The sequence below is a fragment of the Scardinius erythrophthalmus genome (assembly GCF_964197995.2).
Source record: "Scardinius erythrophthalmus genome assembly, chromosome: 8".
In the NCBI taxonomy this organism is placed as follows: Eukaryota; Metazoa; Chordata; class Actinopteri; order Cypriniformes; family Leuciscidae; genus Scardinius; species Scardinius erythrophthalmus.
Window position 1 is genome coordinate 9482878 of NC_138228.1, and position 13176 is coordinate 9496053.

The 13176-nt window shown below is 36.2% G+C and overlaps 1 protein-coding gene across 1 annotated transcript; it reads right to left on the reverse strand.

Annotated features, from left to right (window-relative positions):
- Positions 1-6162: 6162 nt before the first annotated feature.
- foxl1 (forkhead box L1) lies at positions 6163-7296 on the reverse strand (the record flags this gene model as incomplete). The annotated part of the gene is made up of 1 exon (XM_081372316.1): positions 6163-7296. The coding sequence occupies one exon, from the start codon at positions 7294-7296 to the stop codon at positions 6163-6165; it is 1134 nt and encodes a 377-aa protein (XP_081228442.1).
- Positions 7297-13176: the final 5880 nt, after the last annotated feature.

Sequence of the window (13176 nt, forward strand, 5' to 3'; positions counted from 1 at the left end):
AAATTTAAGGAGACCCGCGGTGTATGTAGATATGAAATGACTCATTCTAAGGTAATAAAAACATAACGGTTCATTAAGTAAGGTCTTTATACATTACTGAAAACATAGTTATGTATATGATATTGCATTTCTGTCTACAGATCCTCCTAAATATTAAACAATGCACCTTTTATGTCATCCAGTATCATGGACTCGCTCTTGTCCTGATCACTCTGTCTGTGTTTATTCTTAGATAACAACCGGCTGGGTGTACATTATTCCTTCAGACCACTAGATGGCGCAGTTGACTGAATAAATACATAATAAAAACTACAAAAACGCATGCTGTGAGACAATAAAGCTGTATAACTCGTAGTAAATATTTCAGCATAGCAGGTTGGCATACTTAAAGCTATAGGGTAGACAAATTTCGAAGAGCCTAGCAATAGTGAGCTATCTTTGAAAGCATAAGATCCCACCCTCTGATGACGTGTGATGTCTGCGCGAGCATGGTGCACAGAGATATGGAAATACATACGTTGATAGGCAGGAACTACATCCTATCATTGTATTCGGACCAAATTCAATGATTGGACGAACATTTTATGGTCCTACGCCTTCCACAGACTATAGGCTATAAATACATAAATGATGTTTATTCAGCCAGCGCAAATAGGCTACCTGTATTTACATCCTGTTTTCGGTCGAAGTCCATAGTAATCGATTGTCGAGTTCACGCGTGTGATCATAGGTACTAAACCAATGCGCGTGAACTCGACAATCGATTACTATGGACTTTGACCGAAAACAGGATGTAAATACAGGTATTTGTGCTGGCTGAATAAACATCATTTTTATCCCTATCTTTCACATCTACTGCAGTCAGATTGACTCGCGTTCACTCTAAAGGAATCACTCACATTACCTGTGCACTTGTAATGACACATCAAGGATGTTAAGAGGCTAAAAGCAGGTTTAAATATTGCCCCATTGAAGTCAACAGGGTGCAAATTTTAAAGAGAGGATAACATGGTGTAGGCAACACCGATTTTTGTCGTTGTTCTCTGTATTGACAGCACTACAAATGCACAAAAAAATTAGCTCAATGTTAAAATTGACCGGAGTTCTCCTTTAACAAAAAATGTTTCTGGAACAATTCACTTACCCTGCCTTAGTAAAGGGGTCATCAGATGCAAAATTCACTTTTATGTGGTGTTTGCATTAGCATTTTCCATCAGCCATTTGTATACTGTCTGCCAAGGCAGCACTTTACATGTCTTGTGTCGACATCCCCACAGAAGAGAGAGGGGTGGGGTGAACAGTAGCTCATTATCATTTAAAGAGACAGGCACCGAAACTGTGAACAGAGCTGTTTTTGAGGAGGTAAAAGGGTGTTGTTTTACACAACCATTGAGGAATTTGAACCAAAGTATGTTACAAACTTTACACGAAGACCCTAAAGAATCATACCAACTTGTGGAAAATGGGCATCCGATGACCCCTTTAAACAAGTGCCATAATAATAAATAAAAATCGCAGAAAACAGAAAAAGAAAATCCACTTAGTTGAAAATGCAGGTGCATTTAAACAAGGAAATACCTGAAAGACTGTATTTGAACTGCTGGTCCTCAGTAATGTATATGTTACTGATTTAGTTTAGGTTTAATGATGCACAAGGAAAGGGTGGGCTATTGCGAAAATCACGATAAAAAGTGTTCATTCAGCAGCTGTTAGTTAATTTAAATTCCTTGGTTTGAGTGAGCTAAACTGGAGGAAAACGACCATATCCAAGCCAGCTGGTGCATAATCCAATGAGATGACGGTTATATGTGTAATATTTAGTTTGGCCCATAGAACAACACTTGAGAGTTTATTTCTAAATGCCTCTTTGTTATTCCCTCAAAAATTGTATTTTCACGGTATGAGTCACATGAGTAATCATGTCAATTACTGTGCGCTGCCATATGTGCGGGTGAGAGAGATATTTATTGTGCTAACCTCCTATTACAGCTTCTCAGTCAGGCATCTGAAAAGATATGTAAACACACAATCATCATTAAATACTTCATGACATCATTCCAAATCAAAAAGCAAATTTTACATTTGATTCAAGAGCAGTGGGTGTCCATCTGTGTTTTTCATGTGTCAGTTGCAAATTTGGTTGATATGAGGATCACTTTTGCAGTGTCTCACAAGGCTATGAGAAGAACACTTGCATTTAATGTACTTCTCTGCTGAAACTTATTTTAATGGCCGTATGGAGGCATAAAAGTAAGTCAAACCTGCTAAAATAAGAGTCAAACATTTGCATTATGATTAAAAAAAGTGTTAAACAGTTCAAATGGAATGAAATCTGGTTTGCCTCAAGTCAAGGTTATTTGTATGGTGTGGATGTGGTGAAAAATAAAATATTTACGCCCTAAATGTATCATTTTTTGGTCTAAAGATTTTTTGTGGTTGTTTTTTAACAAAGTCAGCAGTCTTTCGTTTAACTTATTCTTATATTCATAATGTCTTATTTGAATCATTGTAATCACACCATGTCCATTCATCTGACTAGAGGAGAACCTGTTTTTTTTTTTTCACCTGTTTTGTATGTTGTATGTAGTTTGGGTTCCTTGCCACTGTTGCATCTGGCTTGCTTATTTGGGGACATTTAAAATTCAGCAATATTATTGGTTTGACTGGACTGACACTATTGGATGAGAACTGAACTGAGCTGGATGATGGCATCACTGTTTTCTGCTTTACAGCTGAATTGAGCTCATTTCATAATAGACTTTACACAGTCGTTGAACCGAACTGAATCAACACTGAACTGACTTCAGCTAAATAATGAAATAATGACTTTACATCATAATTGAACTCTGTTTGCATCACTGAATCATTATTTTCCTGTTTATAAAGTTGCTTTGACATAATCTGTATTGTATTAAGCACTATATAAATAAAGGTGACTTGACATTATGTTGCTATGTATTCATTTTAAATAATAATAATAATGCTATTATTTATTTGAGAACTTGTTCACGTTTATTTTCTTGAATTTTGCAGTATCAGGTCAACTTATATTGCTTTTAAATGTGCTAAGAGAAAATGTCTGTTTTTTCCAATTAAACAGTGATTAGTTAATGCACGAAGGTGTCTCCTATACTCCTGCTATCTGGATGGACAGCTCAGACTTGGACTGAGTGCGTTTCATAAGCAGGCTTGATAGAAAACATGGATCTTGCGCTCTTCGCATGCAAATAGCGATGTACAAAACTGAGCTCCAGGAAACATAACTTGATTAGCAGCTAATGTTCCTCCCAGAGAGACCATCAATCTTCATCAGAGCCCCACCCCTCCCTCGGCGTTGAGAGCGTATTTGGACAACTGAGTTTGGTTTACGCTAGGAGTGAAAATATATAATAAACACACAGATTAAGCTCTTTTGATGCCGGCGGCTTGAAATGGTTTGATTTAGTGCTGCTTGGAGACGTGATTGCACATGAAACAAGGGTGATGACGTTTCTGCAGTATAGCTCCTTTCTCTCATTCTTGATTTGACCCCTTTCTGATATATCAGGCCTTGTCAGTTCAGTCTCAAATGAGTCATTCGAGGAGATCCAAGTTTAGAACCACGCATGGCCGATAGACCTCTTCATGACTGGGCTGTTGGTAAATGGTTAATTGTAAAAAAAAAAAAAAATGAAAAAAAAATATATATATATATATATAAATAAAACAAAACAAAACAAAACAAAAAAAAATATAATGAATGATTAAATACATAAATGCATCCATACATACATAATCATTTCAGGTCAATGTTTCTTACAATTTTCTCACTTTATCTAAATTTGTCATTAGGTGCATGGTCATGGCATTTACAGAAAACAGCTGACAAATGAAATGATATTTGTAGACATATTATTGCATTAATATCTTACAGTTTTAGGACCTTGAGCACATGGCTTATAATGTCACATTAAACTGTAAAACCATCAACACTATAATTCTAGTGTTGATGGTTTTACAGTTTAATGTGACATTATAAGCCATGTGCTCAAGGTGTACTGTATACTGACATGTATTAATGGCACAATAAACACAAAAATACATAATTTGTCTGATATAATGTTTACAATAATATATATATATATATACATACAATGTTTCATACAATAATTCTTTAAATAATTAAAAACCATTGCAAGGCAGTGTGTCATTATCATTTCACTTGTGGTCTGAATCAACTGTTTGTGGATCTGAATCAATGTAGATTTTTGACTTTAATTCAGCTAAACAATATGTTTGTGTGACAGAAATGTTTGGTTTTTTACTGCTGTTTATCAAATACTGCTTTATAGTCAATGGCATCTCCCACAGTAGAGCTCTTGTGGTTACGGCCACAGAAAGTGTGCTCCATTTCCAGTCAAAATAAATGAAAATGAGTGTGAATTTTTTACACTTTAAACACTAAGAAGATAATCTTTCTTCTCATGTTTATTTTAATATAATGCTCGAGACGAACCGAACACAAACTGAGAATGTTGTCATTAAAAATTCACTTCCAGCTCTGTGGTCCATCAGCTTCAAGCTGTTGAGACAACATTTGCCTTCTGTGATACTGTTTTTGTGGTTACCAAAATATCTAAAAAATGCCAGTCTAGCCAAATATCCAGCAGTTAGACATTTAGCAATCCATCTGTATTACATCACAGGATCTTCGCAGAGATGAAAATGAAAATGTTTTTGTAAAACATATATGTGTGGTAGCCTAACTGAGGTTGAGTATTGTAATATATTATAACACTAGAGGGCATAATTATCTTTAGCAACGTAAATGTTTATTTTGTATGCATTTCACATATAGTGCTTAGTGTGAGAATTTAAACGTCAAAAATAGCTAATTATACATTCAACTATTTATTCCACTTATTTGGGTTTAATGCAATAAAGCTGTATCGGTAAAGGTCATGCTTGAAAGTCATGGTTGAATAATTCACTTAATATCCTATGAGGTATTGATGCCGTGATGAAATTCCGCTGAATATGAAAGAACGTTCTTAAAGATCACCTTAGAGATAGCAGTGGTCCGTTATGATCGTGGGGCTGCGATCCAGCAGAGCCCTTGCAGACTGCTCCATCTAAGGAGCCCATCTGTGAAGAGGAGGACAGATGGAGGCAGCAGATTGAGAGATGTAGTCTCTTTCTCTCTACAAACCTTCAGATGGATGACGCTCTATTTACACTTCTGACCAAAAGAATCCTATACACAGGAAATGCTTGTGGATGTGAGTTCCTCTGCTCGAATGTGGGGAAGCTTATTTATTTCCACAAGCATTCCTGATTTGCACTCACTGAGGCTTAAACCTTTCAGTTCAAAAACCACTTATGGCTATATATGGTGGCAAGGAATACATGTGGTAGACTAGTTTCACAGTTCAGGATTATGCATAGTCCTGGAACAACAAGTAGTCCTTTATATCCTTTATACAGACATATTATTGCATTAATAGCACATATATATATATATCAGTTTCGGTAAATCAGATTGTTTTGTGTAGGAAATTAAAGGCATTCATTTCAACAAAGTTTTACTCATACTCAATGTTTATTTGAAGAATTGAGTTCTCTGTTTAACTCAATATAAATCTCTCATTGATACAACCAAATCATTTCATTTTCTTTCCATTACTGTGTCTTTAAGCAGTAAATCAAGTTTTAGTTTGTGTGTATCTATAGTTAGAGGAGAGGGCAAGAACAACAGCCCAATGCAATTTGTCAAGTATCTGTCATAAGCACTGAGAGGAGCATATAAAACTCTTGTTCATATAAACAATAACATTTTACAAAGACATCTGTATTTTGGATGGTTTGCAAAGAGTGCGTTCTTGATCATTGTATACACATCATAGAATGAACTACTGTTAGTATACTGTGTACAGTATAGGCCTGTTCTGTAGATACAGGCCACCCATGTTGAATCCCATAACGACGACCACAACCATTATAGTAGAAGAAATAATAATAATATTATCCTGAATTCTCGATATATGTTTTAAAGCGTTTTGTTTGCAATTAATAATAACAAAAAGAAAATAAGAATGTTAATGAGACTGAATTCATTGAATATTTTTAGACGTAAAACTATTTGCTAAACAGTCTGTGATACGTGAAGCCATGATAAAAGAGTCGTCAAAAGAATAATTTCTCGCCTGTTTTCTCTCTGAAGTTCAGCGTTTTGTCCGGACAGGTGAGAGACAGGTAGGAGCAGAGCGGGAATGCGCGCGGGTACAGCTGTGGGTGCGCGTGTGCGATCAGCGAGGACGTGAGCGCGTAACCGCGCGACTCCACACACTCAACCGGCGCTCCTCCAGAAACCCCGCACCTCCGCTGGAACTGGCTCTCCTTTTTCGACAGAATACTGTCAATGCTAAACTCCTTCGATTTGTCTGTGTTTTTTCGCGGTTGCGTCTGCGCGTTTATTACTTTGAATTTGGCGTCTCCATTTTGCGCGCTTCCAAAGTCATTCTTCACGGGTTCCAGCGTCTCTTGCGCGCTTAAATGCGGTGTGTTTGTTCGAGTTTGGGTGTTTAGAGACACTGTGCCGGTCTGTTCATGCGTCGGGCATCCTGGGTTAGCGCCCACTGTGGTCGAGGGTGCCAAACACCAGTCTCTCGTGGAGTCGGAGGCGTGTGCCTCACTATTTTGTGGTTGGGTGCCGTTAAACTTCTCGTGGACGTTTATATCAGTTTCAGGATGTTTTTCGTGTTGCTGTTTGCTTAAATCGGACTCTTTCTCCACATGGGTACTGTGGTGAAGTTTGGAAGTCGTTGCTCGTGTTCTCTTGTGAGCGACTTTAGTCTCACCCGTCTCCTGACCCCTGCACTTTCTCTTTCGTCGCCTGTAGTTTCCGTTCTCGAACATGTCCAGACATTTGGTGTCCAGCGTCCAGTAGCTGCCCTTCCCTGGTCGCCCTTTTTCTCTGGGCACTTTAATAAAGCAGTCGTTCAGCGAGAGGTTGTGGCGGATTGAGTTCTGCCAGCCCTGCTTGTTGTCATGGTAATAGGGGAAGCGGTCCATGATGAACTGATAGATCCCGCTCAGCGTCGCGCGCTTGTCCGGCGCGTTCTTAATTGCCATGGCGATGAGCGCGATGTAGCTGTACGGAGGTTTCTGTGGAGGCTCCTGTCGACTGGACGCGAATCCCAAAGCGGGAATGATGCCTCCAACTTCGCCACCGTAAACATAGATTAGGGAGGAATTCGATAGACTGAGAGCCGATGCGGCCACGCCGGGCTGCGGCACTGGGCTGTGGTATAAACTCATGACTTCGGAGGACACTTTCAGTCTGTGGAGATAGCCACCGGTGTGTCCGCTTCATGAGTCTAAATGTTAAATAATTGTTGTCCGTTTTTTTTCTGTTTTATGTTGACTTAGCGCTGGAAAATAAATTGTCTATGATAAACACTCGTTGTGTTCCCTCAGCCCACCCACATTAATTAAATTTTCATTGCAGAAAGCCTCGAGTGTCTCTCTCTCTCTCTCTCTCTCTCTCTCTCTCCGCGTGTCCCCTGCCTACCAGCCAATGGTGTGCTCGGTTATTCCTTCATTTGTTTATAGAATTAGTCTGTTGATAAGTCTGCCCACCCAAGTTGAATCAAGCTGTGTTTATTTGGAAAAATTTCCGGGCACCCAATACATAAACGCACTGATCTGATGTTTGAAATATCACGTCCACCCTTAACGCTGAAAGTTGCTCGCACAGAGAGAACAAGCAAACATGACAGAGCTCTTTTGAGGAGTTGCTTTGGGTTGCTAGAAAAGAAAACAAAGCTGGCTATGTAAAAGAAAATGACGGTAATACTTTACAAAAAGGTTTCATTTGTTAAGATTATAGTTTACATGAACTAACAATGAACAAAATTTCAACAGCATTTGTTAATGTCGATCTCAACATTTACTAATACGTTTTTAAAATCAAAACATCAGTTGATGCACTATTAACTAACATATGAACATTCCATTAACAAAGGTTAATACAACAAAAAATGTTCATTGTTAGTTCATGTTAATGCATTTACTAATGTGTGACTTATTGTTAAATATTGCCAAAATAACCTTTTTGGACACACTTTAGATTAGGGTTCAATTCCCGCTATTAACTAACTATTAACTATAACTTTTGCCTCAGTAAACACCTAATTACTACTTATTAATAGTTAGTGAGGTAGTTGTTACACTCTAAAAAATTAACCCAAGTTTGGGTCAAATATGAACAAATCCAAACATGTGGTTAAAAATGTAATTTACAAATTTAACCCAATGGCTGCGTTTGTCCATAGTTGACCTAAATTCGTGTTGAAACAACTCAGCATTTTTAGAGTGTACGTTTAGGTATTAGGAATAGGGATGTAGAATAGGGTAATGCAGAATAAGGGCATTAATATGTGCTTTATAAGTACTAATAAACAGCCAATATCCTAGAAATATGCATGCACAACTATCAATAGTGAGAATTGGACCCTAACCTAAAGTGTTACCCAAAATGTATACATTTTTGTTTCAGATGAATCTGTAATTAACAGTGGATGTTTGTTTAGTTGCACTGTCTGCAATTTTGATTTCAAACTTTATTTACCATATGTAAAAGATATAGCCTAGTAGCCTATTGGTTTAGTAAAAAGTATGAATTATCTTATAATTTACATACACTCAAAAAAAAATAACTATTTTAATGAACATAAAAAATCATGGAAAGGATTTCCACATGATTAACTTGCTTTATTTCAGCATTATGCAATTCTGTTATTCCAATTTAATGTACTTACGTTGGGTCAACTTAATTTATTAAGGTTGATTCAACTTATTTACTATGGTTGGGCACAGCTTAATTTAATAGTGTCAGCCCAACTAATTTGCAATGTTTTGTAGCAACTAATTTACTTAATTTGCATTCAACTTAATTAAATATAGTTGAATCCAACTTATCTTACAGTAGTACAATTACACTAGTTAATAAAGTTGATCCAATTAATGCAATTTAAGTTAGCCTAACAAAAGTGCTTAATGCTGAAAGAAAGCCATTTAATCATGTGGAAATCCTTTCCATGATTTAATTACATTAATTCAAAGAATAGCTTTTGAGTGTTCAAAATTAATTAATTAATTACTTTTATTTTCTTAAATTAAAACCACTTTGCAAAAGGTTTATTGCATCTATAGTGTATACTGAGTGCCCACAGCCCTATAAGCTAAACAGTCGCCACTCTTCTGCCTAATGGTAACCACAAAATTCAAAAACATTACAGAAAGTCCTCTAAGTTTCTAACATAACTGAATATTAAACACTAACATTAACTAACAACATCTTTCCATTTACAGAAAAACACATAAAATAGCACTTTAATCCCTAAATTTACCATAATGCAGTCCCTTGCAAAGCATGCTGGGAACTACAGATCCAGTTAGTTGTCAACAAAAATGATTCATTTAGTTTTCACACAAATTAATTAAGTAAACTTCAGTTTTAAATATATTAGGTTGATTGAACACAATTAAATTAAGTTGTGACAAAATATTAAACAATCGTGTTACTTTAGCTTATTTTAATTCATTAAATTGAACAAGAGGCAAACATTCTTTTTTTGAGTGTAGAAAGTGCAAAGGGCAATATCTTTTTGATTTTTTGTAAATTGGATCATCGAAAGAGTGCTACTAAGAATTGCCTTGGATAAAGTGGGAATAAAACTAAGATTCATGAGGAAAATGGTATTCCTATATTCTCTGCACAAATCATCTAATTTATTTAGATTTAATTTAAAAGTTCTTCTCGGTGCATTGAAATGTTTTATGGTGTATTTTATCTTTATTGTATTATTTTATTATTGTGTGTCTGGCCTTGATCATGTTTTGTGTCTTTGAACTTTAAGACATCATGTGGTCTGCCAACCACCTGTGCTGTTATCAGTGTGACTAAAACTAAAAAGATTTTAGGTTTGTTATTATAATTTAATGACATCCTCACTGAATTTTGGTAATAGACTGGCAACCGCAGCTGCTAGTACAAAACCATTTTTACCGTATAGCTTCTTTATTGTATCATTTAAAGATTTCATCAGTTTGCTAACAATAGATAAAAGAGCAGTGATATCCAAAAAAGGAAAACTTGGCTGGACGTTAGGAGAAACTGTATTATTTGTGAATGCACGCATGATGCTTTATATTATGTATTTTCCTGTTTATAGGACCGAGAGGGATTATAACAACTTTACAAGTGCACACAGCTGGCCTGTGATTACATTATGCGTTCGGAGGTTTTTGTGGATAAACTTAAAAGTTTTTCCTGAGTTTGTACTTTCCCTCTAAAGATGGTGATTCATAAAGTTTTAGACTAAAAATCCAGACACACCGACAGCACGCCACTCCGATAATGTTGCTTCTTATGCTTGCCGTAGAGGTCGATTAATCTAACAGACGTGTTGCCGTTTTCTTTGAGCATGTCTAACCTTTCCATATTGTTTTATTGTGCTATAATAATTAGAGTAAAGGCATGTTTTGTGTTTCATCAAAAGGTATGTTGCAGTATATGAATTGCCTTGACCGCTCCTAAAACATTTTATTCCAGGTCTTTTCATTCAACATGAATTTTTAATCAGCGAATCTGTCTTCTAGACTCAAAACAAGGAGAGAAATGTGGTTTTAGATTGTTTGTATAAGCAGACACAGATTTTTTCTGTTATTTTTAACTGTTAGCAACATGTGTTAAAATTCCTTACTTTTTGTTTTATTCATCATGTTCCCATCTGAAGGATAAAAACAAACAAAAACCCCTGTGAAACAGACTGGCAAGGTTTGTTACCAAACACAATAAATAAAATCAGGGCCAACAATGTTTCCACAAACAATGTAATTGGAGTTTTGATCTGGGCTATTGGTGCAGAGAAACTCAAATTATTCACAGAGCTTGTTCCGTCTTTTCAATCAATTTATGTCAAATGTGGATATATTGCATACTTTTCAGAAGAGTTGTATGTATCTTTCATTCTGTTTGGACAGTTGTTGTTTACTAGGCCTTTTCATCCAAAGCTACTTACAAAGCTACCTAATTACGGGAAAAAGGGGTTTAAATGGGGTTTGCTTGCACACAAAATCATGTTCCTTATAATAAACAAACAATAGTTTGTTACATTTACAAACTATCATGAAAGAACACTGTACCGCATGTGACCAACACAAGGAGGTGCATCTGGATCTTAAACGTATATAACGATTTTCATCCAAACATTGATTAAATTATACATTTTTCAGATCATTGACACACAAACTTCAGCTTCTAAATGCTGCCCTTATTCTATTGTGTTCTATTCTATTATATGCTATATTTCATTATTCTATTCTAATTGCATGCATATGCCCAACAAATGTTTTTTTATTATTATATAACAACAAGCATTCATCCAAGTTCAAGTTCAAGTTCGTTTATTTCTAAAGCACATTTACTTCCGGTTTTTGGCCGACCAAAGTGCTGTACAATAATCACGACAATATACATAAAGAACCAACAACATCACTATCAACAGTCAAATATGATGCATTAAAAGATAAATACAAGTAAATTACACATTAAAAGCTAATCCAAACAGATATGTTTTTAGCGCTGATTTAAATTCAGATAAAGTGGAAGCCATTTTAAGTTGAGTAGGAAGATTATTCCATAGAGTGGGGCCCACCACTTCGAAAGCTCTATTTCCCCTCTTTTTCAAGCGAGTTTTCGGAATATGAAGGAGGAATTTGTTTCCTGATCTCAGTTCTCGGTTAGGAATATAAGGGTGGAGTAAATCCGATAAATAAGATGGTGCAAGATTATGTAAGGATTTGTAGACTAACAGTAAAATTTTGTAGTCGATTCTATATTGAACCGGTAACCAGTGAAGGGATCTCAAAAGCGGTGTCACGTGATCAAATTTTTTGCCTCCTTTCAAAAAACATGCTGCTGCATTCTGAACAACTTGTAGTCTCGAAATTTGATTCTTAGAAATGCCATAATAAAGAGAGTTGCAATAATCTAGCCTAGATGTTATAAAGGCGTGAATAGCAATTTCTAGAGAAGCGTTAGAAAGAAAAGATTTAATTTTAGAAAAAGAGCGCAGATGAAAAAAACTAGAGCCCACTACTGAGGCAATTTGCTTATCAAATTGTAAGTTGTCATCAATTACCACACCTAAATTACGAACCTTAGCTAAAATAGTAAAATTTAAAAGATCAAGGTTAGGTAAATATTGTCTTCTTTGTTCGGAGGGGCAAAAAACAATAGCTTCCGATTTATCTGAGTTCAGAAAAAGAAAGTTTTTTGAGAGCCATGCCTTTACGTCATTCAAACATGCTGATAAGTTACTAACAGCATTCACATTACCGCTGGTCAAAGGCAGATAAATTTGCATGTCATCAGCGTAACAATGGAAGGCTACATTGTGTTTCCTGAAAATGGATCCCAAGGGAAGTAAATATAAGGAAAACAGAGTGGGAGCAAGAACAGATCCCTGTGGTACACCACAGGATAACTTGCGTAGTGAAGAAGTAAAATTTCCAATTTTAACAGAAAGAGTTCTGTTTGTTAGAAAAGATTTAAACCATTTTAACACTGCCCCACCTAAACCCACATAGGACTCCAATCGAGAGATGAGGATTCCGTGATCGACAGTATCAAAAGCTGAAGACAAGTCCAGCATGATTAAAAGAACAGAAGCTCCCGAGTCAGTAATCATTAAGATGTCATTTAAGACTCTAACAAGGGCCGTTTCAGTACTATGTAAAGATTTGAAACCTGATTGAAAGATCTCATATATACGATTTGTGGATAAGAAGGACTGAAGTTGCAGAAAGACAATTTTTTCCATCACCTTCGAAATAAACGGAAGGACAGACACGGGGCGAAAATTTGCTAAGATAGATGTATCAAGTGTGGGTTTTTTTAGCACTGGAGTCACTGTGGCTCTTTTTAAGCTATCCGGGATAATCCCTGACTGCAAACATTTATTAAGTAAAGTTACAAGGCCAGGTCCTATAATGTCAATTAATAACTTCAGATAGCGGGGGTGCATAGTGTCAAGAGGACTAAAAGAGGTTTTTAGTTTTAAAACTATTTCCTTTAATGAGTCTAAGGAAACAGAATTAAATATATTCCAAGAAGCCAATGGAGTCATTGAG